Here is a 26,702-nt window from a genome sequence, read left to right on the forward strand (position 1 = left end):
AATCCCTTCAAATAATGTCCTAGAATTTGATTTCTTTTCTTTTTTTCTTTATTCCTTCTCACCAAGTTTTTCAAAACTTCAACAGGTGTCCTTTGTAAATCCAACATAGGAAGGTTATCCAAGTCACTCTCCTGGTTTGTTATTTGTATGTCCCTTTTAGTTATTAAAACATCAGCAGGTTTCATTTGTATATCCAGTATTTCGTCTTTTTTCAGATCATTCTTGTAGCCAGTAATTTTTAAATCTATGTTCAAATCTATTTCCACCTTATCTGGTAGAATTTATTCCTCTTCAATGTCATCCTATACACACAGTCTATCTAGGATGACAGACATTCTTAAAATTAATTTCTAAGCCCATTGTTAACAAATATCCTTCAGTACATCCAATGTTAAAATATTTTGCTCCATTTTGTGTTAATAGGTTGAATGGGTGTTCTTTTCCTTTAATTGTACTCTTTACTCCCTTCTGGATCCCTCTAGTGTCCAACCTTCAATGCCTTGGCACTACTGAAAGGTTTTGCAACACTCTGACATTGGAATAGGAGGCAGTGAAATAGAGCTTGTGGGACATGTACAGTTGTACTGCCCATTCTATAAGGACCTTTATTAACTTTAACTACTATTAACTACTTAACTATGATCAGTAAGTACAGAGAGTTCACCAATAACACTGCACAGTTCTGTATGAGAGTTACAGTATTTATTTACAGTAAATATAAGCCACTCCAATTCCATAGGACAAGAAAGAAAGAAAGAAAGAAAGAAAGAAAGAAAGAAAGAAAGAAAGAAAGAAAGAAAGAAAGCCAAAAACCAAAAACCAAAAACCAAAAACCAAAAACCAAAAACCAAAAACCAAAAACCAAAAACCAAAAACCAAAACAAAAAACCATGATGAATAACTAAATCCAGAACAAATGAAAATAATCACAGAAAGCAAAGATAACTCTCAACTAAAACCCAAGGTAGCTGCCCAGAGTCAGTCAGCTGGGACCTAAAGTTCATTGAAATACAACAGCTTTAACCTGTTTATGGAACTGCAGCAAAGTGGGGATGCATGCATTTTGGCGGGTCACGGTGGGAAGAATATCCTATAAGATGGGGGCTATTACAAATAAGACTGGCTGTCTCACCCATGTTTGTAAAGCCTGGTCTGCTCGATTTGTTGCTCATTAATGTGCCACCTACATTCTTTATAATAACATTTGAAGAATTTTGATTTTTAAATTATAAATTTCAAAGTTTTCCTCCTGGCAGCATAGCTCATATTTCTTTCATTATATATATATATATATAATATATATACACACACACACACATACATACATACACATACATACACACATACATACACACACACACACATACGCATACGCATATATAAACGCATATATATATACATACATACACACACATACACATACGCATACATAAACACACACAGACAAACACACACACATATACACATGCATACATATACATATATGATTTTAAGATAAGAACAATAAAAATTTACAAAAAGAAAAAATAGAAGATAAAGAATGAGAAATAAAAGAAAGAATGAAAAAGAAAAGAAAGAACAAAGTCAAAAGTGCAAAATGAAAGAAAGGAAAAAAGAAAAGGTACAAAAATGAATGACTTCCAACTTTCCTCACAACAGATATAAGTATCAGTTTATACTAAACGCTTACTCTAAGTTTACAACGTAACTTTCATTTTTTCTGTTAGGAAATATTATTTCTGATCATCAAATCCATACATCATGGATTTTGAGTTATGGGTATCATTATGGGTTTCTAGCTATCTTCGGAGAAGTCAGTTTCATGTAAGGTAGAAATTAGAGAACTGATGAAAATGGGTCAAAAATGGATTCCTGTCTTAATTCACATTGAACAGGTCGATTTTTAGTCAAATGTCCATGAGGAGCGTACCTTATTCACATCCAATTCCTATCATAAAGGCTTATGATAAGAGTAAAGAAGCAGCAATCTATTGAAGAGGCCTCAACTTTTTGCCATTTTTCCCCATTTATATTATCAAAAGCTAATTTAAGGTATACAGATGTGTACCTTGTATATCTGTCAGTCAGATGTTATAAAATCAGGTCTCTCTGCCTGTTCATCTGCAATGATGTCCTCATTATCTAACCAGTCTCTGAATTTATCATAAAGGTGCCTTGCATAAAGCTCCCCAATTATGCTTAGGAGGCTAATGGGGTAATACCTAGATCAAATTTGGGTCCTTTCTTGTAGACAGGAACAACTACAGCCATATTCCCGTCTTATGGAAACTACCTAGAGTAGTCAATAAATGCGAAAAGGGCCGCCAAAATTGGGGCTTCCCAGTCAGCAAAAGCAGCAGCAGAATTATTATTATTATTATTATTATTATTATTATTATTATTATTATTTCTGCAGGAATGTGGTTATAGCCAGGGGCTTTGCCACTTTTGACCTGGCCTATCAAGACTTTCACTGCCTGAGTTGTAAGAGGAAGCCATCTTGGGAGCTCCTCCTTTGGTGGTGAACTCCCAAGTCATGACACTGTTTAGAGTAACTATTGGGACCAGTGTCTACTACTAGAATGTGTGGTGAAGATATTACTTAATCTGTATCACTGAACTTGTTTATGTAGTTGTACACATCTCCCACCCTGAAATGATATCTTCTTTGTATGAAAGGAGTATGATGTACTTCCTGTTTTGGTCCAGTTACTGGAAGAAAGTGAATTCCCATATTTCCCCTTACTAAAGGTTTGTCAGGCCTTTGACAGCTGCCTGAACTGAAAGTATCCCCCCCCCCCCCCCCAATTTGCAGAGTTCCCTTTAAAAGATGTATTAAGTTGGAAGAGTAGTGGTGCAAATTTTCAAGCAAATGAATTAATTTTAAATGTATTTGAATATATCTCAGTATATATCAAGGTGGAGACTTTCTGAGTCATTTTTGCACAGCCCTACAGTGTATCAGAATGAGGGGAGACAGATCTTTTTACTGATAGCAGAGAAGTTGGCTACTATTGTTTATACAACAGTTTCTTGAATGTTTATCAGTCTGAAAACCAACTCTTACTGGTAGTTTGAATCACTTACAAGCACACATCCATTTTCAAAAGCAAGTCCAATATATGAAAACTACAAATCCACTTAAAAGGTCAGTGATAATTGATTTCAAAATGTACAGTTTTCATTGTGTTGGTGAGCACACAGGCTTTTGTCTAAAAATTAATCTGGAGATTATTATTGTGACTGTCACAATTCTGTTTCCTTTTTAATGTTGATGATTCAGGATCTATGTGTACTCCGGGGCTGTTGCTGGGATCCTCAGAATGAAACACAGGTACCTTGGTGCTACTTTTCTAAAGATCATGGGTACCAAGTTCAAGGAAGTGTGTCAGAAACAAATTCAGGTAAGCAGAAGAAGCCTGAACATCAAACATATTAGATACCTACAGGCACAAAATATGCCCAGGTCATGAGAATAAGGAATGAACATAAGATGAGAAATAAAAGCATTTTCAGCATATGGGTAAGCTTAATGCTTCATCTCTTCCTTATTAATGCCTATATCTTAAGAACCAATAGATCAAATATATTCTCTGGGTTTGCACCACTTGATACGGGAAAGAGAAACAGCCATTCCTAAATTCTTAAACTTCCTGAGTCAGGAGGCTAAGTTGGCATCTTTGTTAATAACCTTTTGTTAGCTAGTAAGAAGTTAGGGTTCAATGCTATTTTAGTTAGAAATTAGGGTTAAAAGTTACAAGTTATTTAAGCTACTATTATCTGTCACTCTTAAAGATATAATTAATTTTTCCTGTATTTTATTGTGCATTGTTTAATTGTGCATTGTTTAATTGTTCACTATGACTTGGTCATAAATAAATAAAAATAATGGTTAACTAACTACCAGAAAGATGGAATATAAATGCTTCATATGGATATGAAGACCCACTAATTGTGAGAGAACTAGAAGGGTATATGAGGATGTTTTCAGGGCTCCAGCAGATCTTCCTTTTGTCCTGCATACATGCCTGGGTTGTTTAGCACCCCATAGATTAATCCTGAAATCTTAAACTTGGTCCAGTACCAAACTGAAGTCAGTGCAGTTCGTTCAACCATTGTGCAATATGTCAGTGGCTAAATGCAATACACAAGTTTCTATTGCATTTTTCAGGAGCATCAGCTTCCGTGCAATGCAAAAGGGCAGTATCACGGCTTCCAGAATTAAGTAGATCAACTAATAGGACTGCATAATACAAAGAGAGGTTCAAAGACCCATTTTGCTCTATAATTCATTGACTGATTTTGGCCCAGTTCTCCCTATCCAATGTCCCTTGTTTGATTGTTATGTAAAGAGAAGGAGAAGGAGAAGGAGAAGGAGAAGGAGAAGGAGAAGGAGAAGGAGAAGGAGAAGGAGAAGGAGAAGGAGAAGGAGAAGGAGAAGGAGAAGGAGAAGGAGAAGGAGATTATTCAATCCAGTATATTATGGATTGAAAAATGCTTCAGGCATGTTGAATTCCATCTAAGGGCCAAAGTGGTCAGTATGATTTTTCAGTAAATTCCATTTCATACTCCCTTTCTCTCCTTTGTCCTGGATGAGGAGCACTCAGTAACTCACAGACTACTATTGTTATTGTCAATACTAGAAGTAACACATGTACACTTATCCTTTCCTCCCTCTCTCCTTCCCTCCCTCCCTCCCTTACTTAGGATTTGAAGCTACTCTAATAAGACTGCCTTCTCCCTCCCTGTTTGGAAGTGATATTGAAAAGGTTCTCCTCACTGCAGAATACCAAACAGGAAACCGATTTCGTTTTAAGGTTAGAATGTTTTTTTTAATGAAATATTTTCAAACAGTGGATGAAGGAATACAAGTGGGTGGCAACTCAACTTATCAGGACTCCCAGTTATATTGGGAATGAAGAGAGTATGAATGACAAGCTAGGAATGAAGAGTGAATGAATCACAAGCTGATGCTATAATGGACTAAAGAAGTCTGTGAAGAAATTGGAGGCAAATGTCCTATTTTCAGTCTGTATGGCTTCAGTTTTGCTAGTATTACTAGATCTGGGTTGCAAAACTCCAGATGACCATTAGATGACAGCAGAGAGATATAGAAAACTCTAAATCTTTACTACCATGTAGTGAACATCTGAAATTTTGCAGTTTAGATCTATTCTCTATCCTCAGAGATAAAGATAAAATATTCGCTTGAAAGGGTGTATTGTCCAATTGTAGAATCTTATGTCTAAAACAAAACCAGTCTTAAGATTGGTCATCTTAAAGTAAAACGTTTTGCATATTAAGGCAAATGAATATAAGCATATCCTGTCCTATTTCATACCAATTTAGGAGCAAGCTACTTAAAAATATATTGAAGGGTACTTTATATGAAAATATATTCCAGGAACAACTGCTGTAAGGTCAGCGTTCTCATTCTAGTTCAGAGCTAGTATGAAATTTCTCAGGGCGTTTCAGATATTCACTGTAATACACATCTGACTTGGTTTGCCAAACAGTAAAAAGTGAAAATTCACCAGGCATGAAGTTTTTATAAACTTTCAACTGAATGCCTACATTGTAATGATGTAGGATAGGTTATGTAGAAAATCAAACATTTAGAATATGGTCCACATTTGTAAAAACAGCTTATCATGTATTTTAACAAGTTGTGAAAAGACATTGCTTTTGACTGTAGCTGTTCTCTGAAAAAAATTTGCTTCCACAACTAATTGTTAATTCCTTGTGACTAGGCTTCACAAAGTTGAGAATTCACTATGTCAAAGTTTATTTTATTTTAAAATTTTATTTTACTGCTTGGTTTTGACAGATTACGGATCCTGCCAATAAAGATAGATATGAAGTCCCACATGAGAATGTTCAACCTTTTAAGGGATCTAAAGCAAGTAATTTAATGTACCAGATAGAAGTCACAGAAAATCCTTTTGGAATCAGTGTGATCAGGAATAGCAATAATAAAGTCCTGTAAGATATCTTTCTGTTTTTATTATAGGTAACACACAGTTCACAATTGTTCAAGCACCGTTCCATCCTAAGATTAATAGCATAACACAGCAGTTCTCAAGCATTTTGGTCTCAGGATTCCTTTACATTCTTTAAAATAATTGAGGACCCCAAAGAACTTTATGTGGATTATAATTATCAATATTTATTGTATTAGAAATTTAAACTGAGAGATTTTGAAATATTTATTTAACTTCACAGACCTCTTGAAAGGGTCTCAGGAATTCCCAGGGGTCCCCAGACCACACTTTGAGAACTGCTGCCATAACGTAAACAATACTTTAAGACAATTAGTACTTTCAAATATAGTATTTTTTAAAAAATGCAGTAAGTACAGTTATCTGAGCTGCACACATCTGTAATAGCAAACAGCCCATAGACCATAAGATGTTTGCTTGTTGAACAGGGTCCTGAGAAAGACTGTAAATAAAAAAATGTTTTTATACTTTTCATACCAGATGTTGTCCTTAGCTCTATTGTTCAACATGAAATGTAAATGCACCCAGTAGCATATTCATTGTTGTTATACATTTGAGGCAACAATCAAAAGTAATCATCTTTCTGGGAAGTTTGACTGCCATCATTTATTTATGTAACATCTTTATCCTAATATTGAAATGGGGTAATTAAAACAATATATCAGCAGCAGTCAAGAAAGTGAGCAAGGACTGTTAGGGAATAAAGACCTATTATTTATTGTTCCAAATGTTTCTGATGTCCTGTAGTGTCCTGTCTTGGTGACTAGCTGTTATTGGTGACCCAGTTTTGAGCTCCTCTCTCACTTTAGACAAATGCTGCTCTTTCGCCTAGCATTTTTGTTTAACACAAAGGAATGTCAAGAACATGAATACAGTGTGAATTGAATGTGATTTAAAAAGCATTCCAGTTTATGAAAAGCATAATACCTTTGATAATTCAAACAGCTTCAACACCAGCATAGGACCTCTTATATATGCCGACCAGTTCTTGCAGCTTTCCATTCGAGTGCCTAGTTGGAATGTTTATGGCGTGGGCGAACACGTTCATCGACAGTACCGGCATGATTTTAACTGGAAAACATGGCCTATCTTTACCCGGGATGCTTTTCCCAATGGGGTAAGTGTCTTCTTATGATTTTCTATCTGGTTTGGTCATGGATTCTAAAGCGATAAAATAAATAAAAATATAATAGATTCTGTATCCATGGAGTGAAAGGAGAAGAAAAGCAAAATACATATACTTGAAATGTGATTCCATTTCACACAAGAAATATGATTCTGACATTGCTGTGAATAAAATAATAGTACATCATTACATGTTACTTAAAATTCAGACAAGGTGTAAAGAGTCACCACAGGGAAAAAAGCACAGCTTGCTTCTTAGAAATATCCCAGTGATTTCTCTTCTATTACAGCATTTTGTTCCAAGCACTTTTTGTTTGTGTCAATTAGAGAAGTGGTGGTGGTGGTGGTGGTGGAGGAGGAGGAGGAGGAGGAGGAGGAGGAGGAGGAGGAGGAGGAGGAGGAGGAGAAAGAAAATTATGAGGATATATTTCTAGATTCTGTTCCAGGTTTATTCAAACTTGCACAAAAAAGACAAATATCATTTAATTTTACTGTCTTTTACTTTCTAACTTTTGCAATCTGCTCTTCAAAAAGAGTTTACCCAATAGAGCTTGTAACACATTAAATCAAACCACCCCACCTCAACGAATAAAAATTATACACACATGTACACATATATGTATATATAATCTGAGAAAGCAAAAGTAGCAGACATATATTGGATTAGAAGCTTCATTTATAGCACACATGTTTAAAATATTAGCATGTTAATATATTAAAAAAAACTCTGAGAGAATGAAAAAAAAAACCATATTTGCCCGGTAGCAGAAAAAGTACTCTTGGCCAGAAGAAAGCAATCAGGGAAGTTTTGCATGGGAGGGAGTGAGTCAGTTAGAAGAAAAGGAGCAGGGTAGCAAGAATCTAGAACTGAATGTTCTGCCAAGGACAAAGGCCAAGAGAGGAAGAAGCGGGAGGCCAGAGTGGGGACTCAAAACTACAACATGGAGGCTAGTAGGTAATGCCACTAAAAACCTCAGATGTTTCAACAGCAGTGCACAGAGTATGGGAAACAGAATTAGAGATTCTAATTCAAAAGGCATCTATAATTTGATAGGCATCACTGACCTTTGGTGGGGTGATACTCAAGATTGACACATGGCCATGGAAAGTTACAACTTATTCAGAAGGGGCAGATCTAACATAAAGGGTAAGGATGTTTGCACTGTATCTCAGTAATGTGTGTGTGTGTGTTTTCTTGAGGTACAGTATATATATATATATATACATACACACACACATACACTTGTATAGACATTCTGGAATTAGAAAATGGAAATGTTGAAAATGTTTGGGTAAGTGTAAAAGGAGAGAGAAACAAAAATGACACCACTGTGGAAACTCATTCTAGACCACCTGGGCCGACAGAAGATACGGAAGATAATGGAAGATTTTAGTTATCCTGATATATGTCAGTATATATGTCAAGCCATGTCAAGGTCATGTCAAGCAGCAACAATATAATGAAAACGGTCACAAAGAAGCACAGTCATTACAAATCATTCTGCCCAAGGGCCTGCTGGAAAAACCAGGTCTTTATGGCTTTTCTGAATGCCAGCAGTATTAAGGCTGTACTGACCTTAGGGAGAATGCTATTCCTCAGGGCAGAATGGTCTCAGAAAAAGCACACCTCTGAGATTCAGTAAGATGCAATTGTTTCACTGATAGGATCTGGAGCATGCTGACCCTAGACCACAAAGCAGTGGTTTGATAACCAGTGAAGCTCACAAGGTAGAAGTGTCACATGAGCAAACTGAGGTTCACCCATTACTTTTCATGCCATTGCATTTTAGACCCAACTGTAGCGTCTGGATAGTCTTCAAAGGCAACCCTATATCAAGTACCTGCATAAATTATTTATGTTATTATAGAACCAGTTATTTGATCTTAGACAGTAGGACAAGAAGCAAATTAACAATATGTACTTGAAAAAGCAGAAGACATTGAATTTCATTAATTATCTGTGGTCTAAATTCAAGGACATATGCTGGGTAGTTTTTCACTCAAGTTAAAGGCCAAGAACTAATTATGGATACATTATAATGGATTACCAAGCTATTGATGTTGGACAGAACTGTTTTAGGAGTATATGAAGTTGCTAAAAAAGAATTAAACATGTTTAAAGCAGGTATTCAATTTCAACATTTAGAAATTCTAATGAACTCTAGTATTCGTATATATTTTTTTTTCTTCAAAGGATATGAGCAACTTGTATGGTGCTCAGACTTTCTTCTTATGCCTGGAAGATAACAGTGGACATTCCTTTGGGGTGTTCTTTATGAACAGTAATGCCATGGGTAAGGAAACTATTTATGATTTTGATAATAACCACATGGCTTTCTTAAACCATTTTCTACACTTGCATTTATATGATAAATGCACAGCAGTTGATCAGTGGATAGGACTTATACTACATATTTTTCATCCAATATATTTATTCTGAGGAAACTGTATTCCAATTATATTCTTCTAACTAACAATACTGAGAAGGTAATTATATAATAGTGTGATCCTATCTATTCAGAAGTAAGTCCTTAATCTTGGCGAGGTAATGCCATCTTGGGTTAGCAGATATAAGATTACTGCTTCCCCCCCCAAAATCACACTGATAGGTCCATTTGTAAGCATTCTACCAAGGCAGCATATCTATTTATGAAGACTTCCATGTTGTTGCTATATTGTTTTTCTTCCAGATGTGTTTCTATGCATGTACCCTGAAAAATGTCATTATAGGTTTAGATAATATTTTTTTTAAGTGATTTGATAGAAGGTAAAGACCAATTGACCCATGTCTATAAGGTTTAATAGTTGGAATCTTCAGCATAATTTCCACTTTTTCACACATTTAAATCATTTACTTAGTCTACCTAAACAGTGGTTTTCCCCCATTCAATCTTGATGAGGCTCACAATGATCACTTAGGAATAGTTTTGGATTGCTGTTGCATATGTCTCAGAGATCATAGATCCAAGAATATTATAGCTACCTAGGGTCTACTGAAATGGGTGGACATAATAAATTTAAATAAATACAGATAAATAATTGTTGATTAGCCAGGATAATAAGGGAAAAATTAATAAGGGGAAAAAACTTCTCAGTGTGAGAAATGTAAATCCACCTTAACCTGTGGAAATGGTTGGGCCATCACATGCTAGGTGTAAATTATAAAATTCCTATGAGTATAAATGTAGTAATAGTTTTAAGTCTTAAGTCTTAAGGAGATAACTGCTCCTAATAACTCAGATAAATTTGATCAAAATCTCAGGTCATCTACTGAAATACTATTCTCTATATTAAAACAGTTGTTATCAGTATCAATATTTATATTAGCATTACATTGCACAATGAAAATGTAATGTATGCAATTATTATATTGAGGAATCAGGCCTGTAGTCAGATTAGAAGTTGGAGAAGAAGGGAAAATCATATCTGGACATTTAAAGACATTTAAAAGCTTAGAAGAAGGTAGGGAAAACTTTAAGGAGGGTTAGCTAGATACTAACCACCTGGCAACAGGTCTGACAATCACTATCTACTAACTAAAAAAAAAAAAAAGCCAAAGATCCACATGAAAAATTTCAAAATCCACAACAGGGCAATAACTTTTATAAGATTTCATAATCTACACACACAATTGCAGCTGGGCTTTTCAGTTTTCCATAACTTTTTTCTAAACAAGATGTTGCATCTGCAGATGTCATATCATGAAGAAATCTAGAAATCTCAGTTTAGTGCATATTGAGTTAGACTGTGAAAAGGATATTGGGGATCTTCTTAGAATTGAGAACTCCAAAGAAAAACAGAGATATACAAAAACTTTGAAGGGCATATGCTAGTCCTGGAGAGATTCCTAATTGTTCATATATTAAAAGTCCGCAAAAATTGAGGAATAAAATAAAGAACTATTCTCATGTTTAGGTCTCAATTAATTTTAAGAATTTCTTCTGGTAGATTTTGCTCTTCAACCTGCTCCTGCTATAACATACAGAACAATTGGTGGAATTTTAGATTTCTATATCTTCTTGGGAAATAATCCAGAGCAAGTAGTCCAAGAATATCTATCGGTATGTTTCACTAATGATCTGTCACCTCATGACTGTAAGAGACTTGTATAAGACCATTATTAATGGTAAACTGCTACCATTTTTGTGAATTTCAGTAGCAATATGTACCATGTATCTTAATTATTATTTATTGCACATATTATTTCTTTGAGCCAAAATGGTTTTGCAAAGTATGTTCTGTGTACATTAAATGCCTTCATCTCTTCTCCTGAAGCCAAAAAGATGCAGTGGACTGAAGACACAGTAAATAATATATTTTGTTATATTGTACTCTACTCTGCCGAATTAAAATGAGTTATACTGTCCTTTCCTACATAACAATTAATCTAAGTAGCTTACCACTCCTACATGAAATGTTCAGAAGAGTTTACACTGAAATAGTTTTTTTTAAGCACAATCCTTAAACAAGACACAATCCTGCTGAATTAAAACTCTCTACCTTGTTCATCACTGGCAAGGGCAGATCTGCTTTTCTTGAGAAGCTATTCCAGATTGGGAGCACTGTAGGTGAGAATACCATCTTTATAATCCTTTCTGCTCTATCCAGTAGTGAGGGTTGCAAAGAAAAGCCCCAGAAGAGTGAACTTGTCAGATCAGCTTATATGAAAGTATTTATAAGATATTCTTGTCTACATTCATAATGTCCAAGTCACTATCTTCAACTAAACCTAGAATCAAAGTTAGTAACAATAAAGTTGTTAAGACTAGTATTAGATGATTTGATCTACAAATTCCAGATATAACCATAATAGCCTGGAATTTAATCATAACAATCCAGCTAACTTTAAAGGCTTGTGCAGAGCATGTTATAGTTATCTCTTACTGAAATAAAAGAGAAATATTCATAGATCGTATCTTAGGAAAGACATACCAGGTTCACAAACAGATGCTGAGAAAAGACCCTACTGACTATCACTTCCACATGAACATCTCTCAGAGTTAGATCAAAAAGAACTCTGGCCTTAAAATCTTATATGTCATAGAAAATGTAACCCTCTTCCAAATATGCCATCATCTATTACCAGTTCATCAAAGTCCCTAACTAGTACTTTCTGAGCATTATCTTGAGTAAGCTTTCTGTTGCTATTGTTGTTGCTGTTCAATCTCATGCAACCCAAAAGTATTACTGAACACTGGTACTGACTAGGGTATCCCTAGGTTCAGGCAATGGAAATACTGTAAGACAAGAAGCTAGACTTCTTCTGCATTTTGGTGGCATCCTAATGCTCGATTTTCTTTTTGATAGATAACTAAATCAGTGTGAATATGACTTGTCCAATAGCATGATTATAAAGAGATTTCAGTAGTCTTCCTCTTTGCCCACCTTTCAGGAAAAATGTATCCAGCTCTATAAACTATGTAATGCAAAAGGAAAATTGACCCTCTTAAATTTGTTTTTACTTTAATCCTGAAGCTGATAGGACTTCCATGGATGCCTTCCTATTGGAATCTTGGCTTCCACATCTGTCGATGGAATTACACTGATCTTAATGATGTGAAAGCTGTAGTAGAAAGGAATCGAGCAGCTGGAATACCTTATGTAAGTAAAACTGAAGGAGAGGATTATTGATTGGAGGGGGTAATCAGTTATTTTGAAGGCTCAAGTACCATATGAGTGTGATATGTTCAGTAGAAAGATACAATTCTTGAAGGGTTCATAATGTTGAAGATCGATTTTGGTGGCTAGTTTCCCCTGAAAAGGGAGTCCATGCTCATTTAGTAAATTCAGTGTCTTGATAAATAGCTTCAGTTTTAACCAAATTAGGGTCCCATTCACATTCTAGGACTTTTGCTATTGTTTCATAGTGAGATTGCAATTTGTTAGGATATGCATAGAACATATTTGGCTTGTTACTTTGATGGAAAAAGAAACCATGAATCATGTGGGAAGCTTTAATATGATTATTCCATTTTTGTTATAATTCAGTGGCAGCATCATGCTTTGGGGAAACAAGCCAGCAGAAAGATGAAGGAAGTTGTAATCCAGGGATGGGTGACCTTTAGACCAGAGGATGCACTTAACATTTTTTTTTTTTTTTTTTGGTGGAGAGTAGCAGGTAACAATAAGTAGGGTGATTTACAAAGTGGATGGGATTAGGATTTACTACTCCCCCCCCCCCCTTAGTTTGAGGTAGATGATTTTTTTTTTGTTATTGTTTGTATATAAAACACAAACCTATTTCAAGGCTTACAGTGCAGTTTTTAGGGGCTTCGTACTTTAACATAGTGGAAAACAATTCCACTGGCTTCTAGAATGGGCTATACTGGCCACCAGAAAAGATTTTGGGGTCATATTCAACTTTGGAGCAGTAGGTTACCTATTCTTCATATAACTGGTGGAATTCACACTGGCTAAGGAAATTACAGAGGTTTTCTTCTTGTATCAATCATTCTGAATCTGGATCCAATAAATGAAAATGAAGCATTTCTTCAAATATCTCCTAGAAGCCTGGTCTTTTAGCAAAGGATCAAAGTTAGATAGGGTTGCAATAGGCAAGCATTCCTAAGGAATATAGAAATGGCAAAATCAAAAATGTCATTTTACAAGAAGTTATGCTTGCTGGAAGCCTAGTTTTAAAAAAAAAAAAAAGTCTTCCCTGGAGGCTGAAGAATTAAAATGAGAACAGGTGCTGAATTTTGTCACACCTGTGAATATTTAGCTTAGCTATTGCAAACAGCAGTTCCCTTCCCCAAAACATCAGTTTCATCAGATAACAAAAAATGTATTTTCTTCCTACCATTAAAATGCTGGGTTGGGAGAAACCAATTTTCTGTGTAATATTAAAGGATAGAAAGGTCTTTTCATCAATCTATTTTACTTTTCTATACATTAGTGTAAAATTAGGGTAGCTACATAAAAAGTTATTATGGTAATGAAAACTGGGGATGTTAACAGGATGTAGGAAACCAAATGAACCTATATATTCAGTTAGAATGGGCCATATTTTAGCTAAAACAATAACCACATTTCATATACTCTCATGGTAGGGTTGTCCAATGGAGAGTTGGGGTATCATATAGAATTAATATTTCCAATTATTCATTTTGATTAAAGAATTCATCAGCGTCAGTTCTCCTTCCTCTTGGTATTCATCACATAGATGATGATCATCATGGTGTTGGTGATGATGATGATTCCTCACAGTTCTGCCTGAGCTGCAACAGTGTAAAAATTCAAACAGATCTTCAGATGCCTTCACTTTGTGCACCATGTCTGATCCATTCTGAAAGTTCCTCCACTTGAACATCAGCTGAAATCCCATCAAATTCATTGCTTTCAGCTCCCTAATAAAAACAAAAGGCTGAGTTAGCTGTGTAAGAGGGATGTGGGCTCTTAGAACTAATAGTATGTACTACAGAGACCATCTCTGTATTCCACAGATCAGGCAGGACTTCAACAATATTGTTAATATGGGAAATTTCCCAGGCACATTCAGGAAAGTGTTGAGCTCCATCAGAAACCTGGGGTGGACCAGTTTACTTTACTCTTACAGAAGTTTTGTAACAGCCATCAGTCTAACACTGACCAAGGAATGCTCTCTTCATCACAGTAGACTTAGATGGTTTTCCTCTACTTTCAGTTCATAGCACTTCTGAAAAGAATATAAATTTGTTTAGTGCCCTACTGAATATATGGGATTAGATAGTAACTGGAGCAGTCCATGAGGCAGGACATAAAATCCTATAAAGAACAAAAGACAATCTATTTGTGGATATGGTAGAAGCAAGCATGTCTAGTCTCTAAATCATAGTGAAGAAACCAAAAATATATAATCTGGAGAATTTATGAAGTGATTATTTATGTTGATGTATATCTAAGAAAGGGAAGAGAAATTTTTAAAACCCTTTTCTCCTTCACCTTACCCAGATTTTTAAAGTGGCATGTTTGACAATGTTACTGAGTGGCCAAAAATGTTTAGCCCTTTCTGTCAGTGCTTGGGATAGATTAATCGCTATAACATCTGATTTATTGAAAAGTTGAAAATTTTGTCATCCAATTTCAGAGGGGGTGCTCTTAGGATGGTGGAATTGAGGCAGAGGGAGACTTGCAGCCTGAGGGTTAGCTGCTTAATAAATGTTTAGGTCAAGGTTACTCACTCCTTATCTTATTTCTTACTAAAATCTGTTCAACTCTTCTGCCATTTGAAAAGTTCATTTTTTTTTTACTTGTCTTGCATATCATATATTTTAATAAGGAACATAGCAGAGTAAATGTGATGTTAGCATTTTGCCATATAATACACGATTTACTATACAGGTTGTCCTTGCTTAATTACAGTTGGGACTGACAACCCCATTGCTAAGCAACACAGTTATTAAGCAAGATAATACATGACCACAACTTGTGATTTTACTGCTGGCTTTTCCATTGACTTTCCTTGTCAGAAGCCAGTTGTGAAGGTCACAAATAGCAATCATGTGACTGAGGGATTCTGCAACCGTCATAAATATGTGCCAGTTGCCAAGTGCCCGAATCTCAATCACATGACCGAGGGGATGCTGTGATGGTACAAGGACCAATCATAAAGTTACTTTTTCAGCGCTATCATAACTTTGAACGGTTGCTAAGTAGTTGAGTGAGGACTACCTGTATAATGAAATTGTTTAACATTCCTAATGGCTGCAATTTTCTTTCCAGGATGTTCAATATACTGATATTGATTACATGGAAGATACCAAAGATTTTACTTATGACAAGAAAAACTTTGCAGGCCTCCCTGAATTTGTTCAAGACCTTCATAACCATGGACAGAAATATGTCATAATACTGGTAATTCTGATTAATTTAAACAGTTCAAGGGCAAGTATCTTTGAAACTGTTTATCAGCAATTGTCCTCATATATATTATTAGACAACCCATGACCCATTGGGTCATTGTTTCAGAGATATTTCCTTACCTAAACAAAGAAAAAGAATGACCAAGGGCAAAAAAGCAGTGGGAGTGTGAGCAACTTACAGCTTGCTGACAGCTTCCCGTTTGACTTTGCTAGTGGGAAGTTGGCAGAAATCTCCCTCCCTCCCTTCCTTTCCACATATGATATAGGCTTGCACTGTCAAGGCTGTCAGGAGAGTTCCAGTGAAGCTGACACTACCTCCCCCTCCCCCTCCCCCTCCCCTCCCCCTTTCCCTCCCCCTTCCCCTCCCCCTCTTCCTCCTCCCCCCCAGCTGACCTGCATAACTGCCTGCCACTTTGCTGGGTGGAGGTGGATCCAAGGAAGCCACGGACTGTGAGGAAAACTGCACTCCTGATCCCCATTCGAAGGAGGAAGAGGGCTCACTCTTCGACCACTGACATGCCCAGCCAGCCCTACTTTACCAGCAGGCATTTGAGTCACTCCCTCATCCTTCCCTCACTGCCTGCTGCCATTAAGAGATTTCAAATTTCAGCCTTGTTTCCAAAACAGCCAATTGGCACTCACCATTGGACCTTGCCACCAGCCGATTGGGTGCAGGGGATAGCAGGAGGTGGGAAAGAGGTAGTTAATATGCCCATGACAATCACGTGACCTGGGCTGACTGCTGGAGTGCAGTGCTGAAACAGCCACAAATTTCCTAAATTTTAATCCCACAGGAAAAATGGGTCCCAGAGTTAGCCCATTTGAGGTACCTTGGTTCAAAAATTGTTGCCCTATGACACACCATTTCACCCAGCTGAAAGTTACAGACATGAGAGTTTTAGTAGTATATAGATGTTATGTGCCAAATGTTATGCCTATCTACTTGATTACAATTTCCACTCTTCCCTGAAACATGTAGAAGTTCCTGCTATGATTGATTCTAATCTCCCCCATTTTTCTGCCTTGTTTGCCCTAAGACTTCCCCCCATCCCAACTGTTTTAGTAAAAGTAATGGAATCTGATGACACAATATTATTTCATTCAGGAACAGAGGAATCTGGTCATTGTTTATCAAGCCCCTGCTATTTCCTGTCAACCCCCCTTGACTTATATATATTTTTATTGATCAGTGGTTCATAGATCAGCTTTAAAAGAAAAAGTACAAGAAAATGGTGATTTTGAAAAGTTAAAAATGGACAATTCTTGTTTTGACCACTTTGCCAGCATGGCCTCACTTATTTTAGATTTTCATGTCTCAAGAGTGGTTCTTGACCTTCCCAAAATATTGAGTATACCAGAAGGTTGCCCACACCCTCTGCACTATAACCAATGGTCAACTGACATAGGAATTCAATTTCCAGAAAATTAAAAAAAAAAAAAAATCCAAGCAGAGGATGGCAAAAGTAAACAGAATATTAATTGTGCTTTAGCAGCTGACCTGCTCTCCACTGGTGCCTGGCAATTTAATGGCAGAAAACAAGCCTGCAAGTAAGGAACAAGATGACTTTTACAGGATATGAGCATATTCAGTGATGTCACTTTACAAGTCCTGTCCTACAGTGTCATAATGCAGGCTTGTAAAGGAGGGGCTAGTGGGGTGACATCACTGAGGAGTAGAGTTTGTTTTGCTGCAAAGCAAAACACCCCTGAAAACTCCTGCCAGGGGTATGATCAGTTGCATAATTCTGCAAAGACTTAGAAAGTTTAACTTTTTTTTTAATTCCTTTTGCTAAAGGATCCAGCCATTTCTGTCAATAATCTCACCAACAGCACACCTTATGAAGCTTATCTACATGGTGAACAAATGAAAGTGTGGATAAATGAATCAGACGGAATAAGCCCTCTTATTGGAGAAGTAAGTGGCTGTTTTTAGAAATGAATTATGGGCTCTAGAAGCATTAACAGATAGCAAATAAAGGTATGATATGGGGAAAGGAGGGGGAAATTGTACTAGCAGTCTCTGGAATCATTTGCAAAACTGGAATCTCTTCTCCACTCCTGTTCCTATCCCTCTCCCCTGAAAACCAATAAAACCTTCCAATTCTTCTATTGGTGAAAACTATTTTATCCATTCATTAGTCTGTCGAAACCCACTGTATTTTCTATATGTGGCATTAGCACCTTCAAAGAAATAGGCGTAACTCTTTGATAAATGTTATCCATATTGATTGTTCTGACACTGTGGTAAACCTATAATTTCTGTAAAAGCAATCTGCATTTCTTTATCTAGTTCTGTAAAGTAAATATTGGCACAATCATCAAATTGGGAATAAATCATAATGTTGACAATATTTAGGAGATATTTTCTCAGATATATTCCCAAAAGTAAAATATTGTTTCATAAGCTATGAATAGAGCTTACTAAGAATCTTCCTACTCTGTCTAATAGAATAGAATACTTTAGAATACTTTACTGGTCAAGTATGTAAAGATACAAGGAATTTGACTTAGGTGCAAAGAGCTCTCAGTGTGTTTGCGTAGCATCAAGAATAACCTACAACTTACCTTATTTTGATTATTATTAACATCCTATATAATTTTCAGATCTCTTGCTATGAAGTTATAAAAGTTCCATTCATTCTCTGTCATACTCAACATCTCAAGAGGCATATCTGCAGGCAGAAGTGTAATGTTCATATAAAATATTGAAATTACTGTCTCAATATTATCTTGCAGTGATTTGATGGTAACAGATTCAAGTTTCTTCTCTCCCTCAGTACTATTGTTTTTTTCTCTTTAAATTTTACTGGAAATATTTGCTAGAGGAGAAATGTTGATATTTCTGCCATTGTCTTAAAAAATGAAGAAAAATGTTTCCTTCCTTCCTTCCTTCCTTCCTTCCTTCCTTCCTTCCTTCCTTCCTTCCTTCCTTCCTTCCTTCCTTCCTTCCTTCCTTCCTTCCTTCCTTCCTTCCTTTGATGTAATTTTTAAGTTGGTTTCTTTGGTGATAGCCATCTGCTGCCTAAGAACTACAACTGCTTTGCATTTCTTTATGGCCCATGATTTCCAGATTTTTTTCTGTGTGCATGTGTTTGTGTTTACACACACACACACACACACACACACACACACACCTGACTGCATATGCATGCATATGCATATCTACATGTATATACATACAAAAACTATGCAGATGTACACGCATGTGTATCCACACAGTGACAGTTATTCACTATTATGCGGACATATCTGGGTGTCGGTGTTTCGTGGGTGTTCTTAACAGAAGATAACTGGAGCAGAACCCATCAGTATGACCTAAAAAAAACCTACAACAACCCAGAACAAAACTAAATGCCATGCATATTATCCACTAAGTCGTCTAAATTACAATTTGTTGAAGTAGTGCTGTTACATGAAAAACAACCAATTTAGTAAAAACTGAATTTCAGCATCTAACATATAATTGCCTTTTTTTCTTTTATTGTCTTCCCATATACATAAATAGCAAAATTTAGTTTTAATACAAAGATTATTCAGACATCTCCACTTGTTTCATTTTACTTAGTAGCTTGCAAAATTATTTTTAATGAAATCTCTATCTCCTTTTCCAGACTAGTTTTTGTATTGATTACTTCTTCTTCTTCTTTTTTTTACCTACAGGTGTGGCCAGGAACAACTGTCTTCCCTGATTTTTCCAATCCTGAAGCTGTTCAGTGGTGGGTTAATGAGTGCAGCAATTTTCACAAAACAATCCATTTTGATGGACTGTGGATTGTAAGTATTAGTGAAGAAACAAATATCTGGTAGCAAAATCTACTTGGCAATAAGTAAAAAAAAAAAAATGCATCTCAAAGGTTTTATTATTTTCATAGGCAACAATCCATTCTTCCCACAGGAATACAAACATGGGAAAATGTCTTGATTTTTAAATACATGTTATCCATGCCTGGCAGATTCAAACATGTTCGGTTGTTGCTGAAATTCAAACAGATCAGAACCCATGGGATATTTTAATAGCTGAGCAAAGAATAAAAATGGAGGAAAGTAGGTCATTCATGAGTCTGAACACCAGGAAAATTTTGCTGTTAAAGTCTTTCTTAGGTCTAGCTTGGCTCCTAGGGATTACATGAAAACATACATTTTGTTTTCCTAGCAACAGCATAGCAGTATAGCCTTCTTCCAGAATGCTATCTCAGTTTCCCAGTATAGCCTGCAGCATTAGAGTTTCCTTGTGGTCTCCCACCCAAACACTAATGAAATCTGATTCTGATTATATATAAAATCAGCCAAGATCTGCTGCTGTGATTTATCGCTCACAGCAATAGAAGTGTCCTTTTGAAGGAGAAAGTCTGCCTCTCTTGTTAACGAGTTAGAGAGCCGAGACTGGACAGCAACCTTTCAAAAACTAGATGAATAACGTCATCCAGTTCTGCTGTCCAATATACAGTTTGATAAACAGGCACTGAAAATTCTCAGTAATTGACTTACAGATTCAATGATACTTGCCTATTCACAAAAATGGCTACCATGATAGGCATTGCCAGTCACAAAACACCTACTTACTATAAAGTGAGTCATATATCTTCATTATTATCCCATGGGTATCTCTGTGGGGCCCAAAATTATTGCAGCAGTTAAATGTGAAAGTTGCCGGCCAGAAATGGTCAACGCTTCAGCGGTTCGAGTCCAGCCTTCACGTTAGCAGGGTGAGCTCCTGTTTCCTCCCCAGTTCCTGTCAACCCAACAGTTTGAAAACTCACGCGAGTAGATAAATGGGGACTCTCACTCCGGTGGGAGGAAAAATGCTGGCGGCACCTTGCAAAAAGGAGTCGGGAGCAGTTGCCGGTAAGCGCGAAAAACCGTGCGCGCCCGAAAAAGGGCGCGAAGCAACGGAAGCCCCGCCTCCTGCGCTCGCCAGCTGGGCTCTGCTCTAGGAAGGAGGCTCTGGGAAACCACTTCCGAAACAATTGCCTTGAAAACGGCAAGGACTCGTCCAAGCAGTCACTGCAGGGTCAGCAATGACTGAGCGCAGATAAAAAAAAAAAGAAAAAAAGGAGTGATTGCTTTTTAAAAGCCTTTTTTTTTTTAAGTCAAATGAAACATGGGTCCTGGAGGGTACTAACATGTGTCTGAACACAAACAGCTATATATTCATGCATTTCTATAAATCTTTACCCATAGGACATGAATGAGGTATCCAATTTTATCAAAGGATCAAAAACTGGCTGTGCAGCAAACAGTTTAAACTACCCACCTTTTACTCCAAGTAAGTTCTTAACTGAAATCAAAATCAAAGTTGTTTAATTTCCATGTTAGCTTTTTCATATATCTGTAATCAATAATCCACAGTAGATAAAGAAATATGTAAGTTCCTTAGATAGAATATTAGACATACAATTTGAGAATCAGGCTCCTTTATCAGTTGTTAAGGGAGTTCTATCTGCCTACTAAACATAGTGATTTTTCTGAAAGAACAGGAAAACCTAGTTGCTAAATTGCCAGATGACTGTAAAACTTGCCACCCTACCCCTAACTTTGCATAAGCAGATTTTAAAATCATTTAGCACTAAATGATCTAGAAAGAAACAATATTATTTGGGGATTTAAAGTCCAAAGCAAATAATCTCAGTACAGTAAGGGAAGCAAAGCTATTATAAACTATAACTATATGAATGAAACTAAATCCAATTTGATGATTGAAACTGACTAGGAAAATATGTTCCATTTGATTCAGATATAATTGTGTTGATTTGATTTGGTTATCTGCAATTATTTGTAAATAACATTTCTGTGAGCATAGAGAAACATCTGAATTAGTTAGGAAGTATCTGATTTGATTTGAATAGTTTTTCTGATTGTATTCATAAAGCTGATCCAGAGATTTGATCCAGTGACTTTTAAATTAGGAAACTCAAAATTGAATATTCACCCAACCTTTTTAAAAACTACTCTAATTTGATAGATCTAAAGAAAAAAAAATACTTGGTAACTTTAAAAAAATGGAATTACACAATAAATTATATTTGCTGGTCTAGTCATCCAGAGAGCTATAAATTGAAATGTTGGATTGAGAGTTAGTATTAAGTGGTTTTTCTTACCTCTTTGTTCTACAGAGATTCTTGATGGAGTTATGTATTCAAAGACACTTTGCATGGATGCAATCCAAAAGGCAGGGAAACACTATGATGTTCACAGCCTCTATGGATATTTCATGTCTATAGCTACTGATAAGTAAGGAATTATGCACTCTATTTTTTCCTTTAATTATCCAAGCTAATTTATGCCAGACTTCCTTCCTTTCAGTCTGGACTGAAAACAGCTAATCCCAAGAACATAAATCTAAGAGTACGTAGTAGAAAAAAAGATTAGGCTGCTACATAACAATTCCACTGATTTCTCCACTTTTAAATGAGAATGATAGAAGATAGATAGATAGATAGATAGATAGATAGATAGATAGATAGATAGATAGATAGATAGATAGATAGACAGACAGACAGACAGACAGACAGACAGACAGACAGACATGTTTGTTTCCTTGCACTTTTGTGGTGCAGAGAGTAGGTAAGAGTGTGAAGGTGAAGGTGTGAAGGTGACCAATCAGGATGTGGATATTGTTTTGATAACTACTGTTTATTATTTTTTTCACTTGTAAGCTGCCTCGAGTCACTTGTACAGTGAGATGGGTGGTGTATAAATTTGATTAAATAAATAAATAAATAAATAAATAAATAAATAAATAAATAAATAAAAATAACTCTCACAATTTGTAAGTTTTCACTAGTGGAATTTTTATTTTAAAATGCCTAAATGGCCTTTAAAAACTTATTCTTTACAAGTTTTCATGGATCTTTCAGTAACTCTACAATTACAAATTCTTAAATTGCAATTTCCATGCTTAAATATGATAGGATGTGCCCATTCCAAATATGATTTGGAAGAAGTGTTTTAGATCTCACTTGTGCATTTCACCTCTCTTCTGTTTCATGTGAGCCTGGAAAAAAGTGCTGCTCTCTAAAGTTTCATTGATTTTAAATAACGGAATCTTTAAAGCTGTGGTGTTTTTGTTTTTGCAGGGAAGTCTGAGAAAATCAGGCTACTTTAATGAATAGCAGAGAGTTGTTGTGCTTGCATGAGATCTGAAAAATGTCTTCTGACTCATTTCAAAGTACAGCCCTATTAAATGCTCAGACTCATTATTCAGATCTTAAATAGGTACCATGATTAAGTCATCCTGAGACTGACAGTTAGCAATCATAAAGAGCATTGCTTTTTTAGTTTCTAGAAAATGGAGCTGTTGAAACATAGAAAACATCTCTTTCAATAGAATATATGTAGCTCAGGGTTGAATTGTTGGGTTTTTGATGCTGTTTGAGCTTGGTTGTTTTCTTACAAATGCTTCATTACCAGGCTAGGTAACATCATCAGTGCAAGAGAGAATAGGGTTTTTCTCTGTGTGTCTATTGATGGCTGATTTGTCTGAATGCCAAGCTTCCAGGAATTTCCTAGCATTTCTGGATTTGGCTTGATCTAAAATATTAACAGTTTCCCAGCTGAAACTGTGGTTGATTGTCCATGTGCTGCAAAATTAAGGAGTTTTCTTTAGGCTACAGGAGATGTTTTTGATGTATAAAATACAACGTTTTCCAACATAATGGATATCCACCCAACTTCATCAAAAAGGTCCTGACTACACAAACTACAGCAACACAACTGCTATAACCTACAAAAAGGATAGCACTCCCATACATACAAAAATCTCAGAGACAACCAACAGATGACTACAAGCATTTGTAATCACTGTAGCACATAAACAAGTGCCAGTGTATCATTGTCACTAGCATCTGGCTGGAATATTTGGAGATATAAACTCTTAACATACTGCAACAAATATTAAGCACACCACCAGAATGCCACTGGTAAATCCTGCTGCCATGTGAAACCTGGAAAACCACCCAGGACTTAATTTTAAACTTAATTTTAAACATTTGAGATTTGTGGGAAAACATGTTTATTGACATAATCTTTCTCATGGATTGAAAGTATATCTTTTTAGTACACATAAATTTTGAGGTGTGGCCTGAAAGGTTGGCCCATATTTTAGCCTTTAGTAGTCTATAGGTAGTCCCTGGGTTAAGAATGCCAAAGTTACAGATGACCCATAGTTAAGAATGGAGCCTATTGTACCAAATTTGAGTTAAATACACAATGATGCAAGTTAAATACACAATGATTCAAGTTCATTGCACAATAGTACTTATACAGTATTATACAATAATACTGTTCCAGCTGACATACAAATTTGACTTAAGGATGACCATTGGGAATGGAACTCGTTCTTAAACTGGGGACTATCTGTATTCATTAGTGCATTTTGAAACGTTCTGAGGATAGTACTAGCATAGTACAAGTGCTATGGTGAAACCTACCTTTGATTTTCTCCAAATTTTCCCCAGCAAAATATTCCTTTTCCTTAATGCCATAAATTTATGTTGTTTTCAGAGCACTCCAGACTATTTTCCATGAAAAAAGAAGTTTCCTCCTTTCCCGATCAACATTTTCTGGTTCTGGAAAATTCACAGGACATTGGCTGGGAGATAATTTTGCAACTTGGAATGATATTAAATGGTCTATACCAGGAATATTAGAATTTGGTCTCTTTGGATATCCTTTTGTAAGCTATTTTAATTGTAATAATATTACTGAACAGGTTTGGTCCAACTGGCATATTCTGGCATAGTAAAACAAGATAGAGTTTTGGATGAATGTGTTTCTCTAGGTGAGATCTGTACATAACACATCCTTTAGACTTGTTTGCACAACTTACGACTTAATAGACTTCAACTACGTATTTTGGAGCATCTGGCTATCTCTTTCCTATTGGAGTAACCCTTTAGTGGGTTATATGATTTGTAATTCCAGAATAGTACAGCTCTGCAGTTTGGCAATCCAAAAAATGAAAATGAGAATGTAGGATGTATTCAGAAAGCAGATGGGGAAAAAGCAAAATCGTGAATTTAAATTAATCTCAGAATAGATGGGGCAATAGATTTTTTCATAAGACCTTTGTTATTGTTGTCTTCCTAATTTTAAAGGGGTTAAAATGGCTGAAAATAAAAAAATGAAAATGAAAATGGCTGAAAATGAAAAATGGTTCCTGAAAGGAACATCAATATGATATGAATCTCCTTGAACCATAAGGAAAGCTAAAGCAGATCTTTCCTCCTGTCTTCTTCCTCTGAAACTAGGCTGATTGTTTGCAGGAAGAGACATCTATTGTATCTGGTATTATACTGTGGAATTCTTTATAGCCTGAACCCTGTCTTATTGTGGTACCTGTGGTATTGTAAAAACATACATTGAAAAGCTGGCTCTCTCTTATAACTTTGGCTGATTTTTCATAGGCTGGTGTCTTAAACATAGATATTATATATGTTGAATTTGTCTTTTTTAACCGCTTTGGATGTATTTTGTTATAAAAGTAGGATAGAAATATTTACATATAATGAGAAAATCTCATTGCTTTTCTCTCCTATTTCCCTCTATTTAATCATTTAATCATCCAAGCATGAATTAGATTTTTTAAAACTGTCAAAGACCAGTGTGAATCAATTTATATTAGTCATCTGAGAACTGATTAATGTAGAATTTGTAGTATATGATAGTATTAAATTGTATGCAGATATATCATATGTCAATGATTTTTAATATGCTTTTGACTTTCAGATTGGAGCAGATATCTGTGGGTTCCTTGAAAATGTCTCAGAAGAACTTTGTAGACGATGGTTGCAACTTGGAGCATTTTACCCCTTTTCTAGGAATCACAATGCTGCATCATTTGCCGTAAGTCCATTTTTTTAAATTAGATCAAGCTTCTAATTCTTTGATTGCTTATTTTTGTCAGTAACAGTCATAAATATTTATTTCTAGCCTAAAGATCCAGCATATTTTGGACAAAATTCACTTTTGGTGAACTCAACCAAACACTACCTGACAATACGTTACACTTTGTTGCCGTATCTCTATACCCTGTTTTACAAAGCGCATGCTTGGGGAGAGACAGTTGCAAGGCCCATTCTACATGAGTAAGTCCATGCTTTTAAGATTTGGTGTGACTGGAAAGAAATTTAGACTTTCCATATCGATATATCGATATATTTATGTCTATGTTTTACACACACACACACACACACACTGACTTTCTAGAACTGTATTTATTAACTTTTATAGATTCAACTAACTGATCTCAATATTATTCAAGAATATTGGAAAGTTAAATTTATTTAAATTTAAAATAAGTCTTGCCATAGATGGAAGGAAATTCTTCCAGATTGTAAATTTTGTAATTTTTTAAAAAAACAAATTAATGTGCCTCTCTTCTTCTGTGAATTAAAACAATCAATTGTTAAATATTGTCAGTTCTGACCTGAGGGTTTAAGGAGTAGCAATGGAATGTTTGGGACTGTATACAATAGGTTCTTCAGTTGGGTAACCTCAAAATGTAAATAAATAAATAAATAAGCATGCTTTGGTATTCTGAAGGGCATAGCTGAAGCTTTAGACTCATTTCCATTTCAGTAGGTGGAATCAATGTGTGGATTATAGCAATGTATGAGGCTGATTCTCACAGGAATAAATAGATAGTTATCATAATTAATCATTATGGAAGTGCAGTTAATAAATTCCAGGAAAATTACTCTTAGTTTCTAGCAAGCTTAATTACTGGAAAACAACAACA

At 35.8% G+C, this 26,702-nt stretch overlaps 1 protein-coding gene across 3 annotated transcripts in view; it reads left to right on the forward strand.

The window, feature by feature from the left end:
• Window positions 1-26,702, forward strand: part of SI (sucrase-isomaltase) — a 108,611-nt gene that overhangs the window by 13,870 nt on the left and 68,039 nt on the right. For all 3 annotated transcript variants that reach the window (XM_015888779.3, XM_025169255.2, XM_088131888.1), the window contains exons 4-18: window positions 3,284-3,404; window positions 4,708-4,817; window positions 5,828-5,982; window positions 6,945-7,116; window positions 9,319-9,418; window positions 11,073-11,185; window positions 12,600-12,725; window positions 15,825-15,956; window positions 17,760-17,879; window positions 19,625-19,738; window positions 21,146-21,230; window positions 22,078-22,195; window positions 24,467-24,638; window positions 25,691-25,807; window positions 25,895-26,049. In XM_015888779.3, coding sequence (XP_015744265.1) covers window positions 3,284-3,404; window positions 4,708-4,817; window positions 5,828-5,982; window positions 6,945-7,116; window positions 9,319-9,418; window positions 11,073-11,185; window positions 12,600-12,725; window positions 15,825-15,956; window positions 17,760-17,879; window positions 19,625-19,738; window positions 21,146-21,230; window positions 22,078-22,195; window positions 24,467-24,638; window positions 25,691-25,807; window positions 25,895-26,049 — 1,910 coding nt within the window. The remainder of the gene's footprint in view (window positions 1-3,283; window positions 3,405-4,707; window positions 4,818-5,827; window positions 5,983-6,944; window positions 7,117-9,318; window positions 9,419-11,072; window positions 11,186-12,599; window positions 12,726-15,824; window positions 15,957-17,759; window positions 17,880-19,624; window positions 19,739-21,145; window positions 21,231-22,077; window positions 22,196-24,466; window positions 24,639-25,690; window positions 25,808-25,894; window positions 26,050-26,702) is intronic.

This window comes from Python bivittatus, unplaced genomic scaffold, assembly GCF_059951505.1.
Source record: "Python bivittatus isolate LINGU-HERP-01145 unplaced genomic scaffold, Pbiv_v1 ctg000980_np1212, whole genome shotgun sequence".
In the NCBI taxonomy this organism is placed as follows: Eukaryota; Metazoa; Chordata; class Lepidosauria; order Squamata; family Pythonidae; genus Python; species Python bivittatus.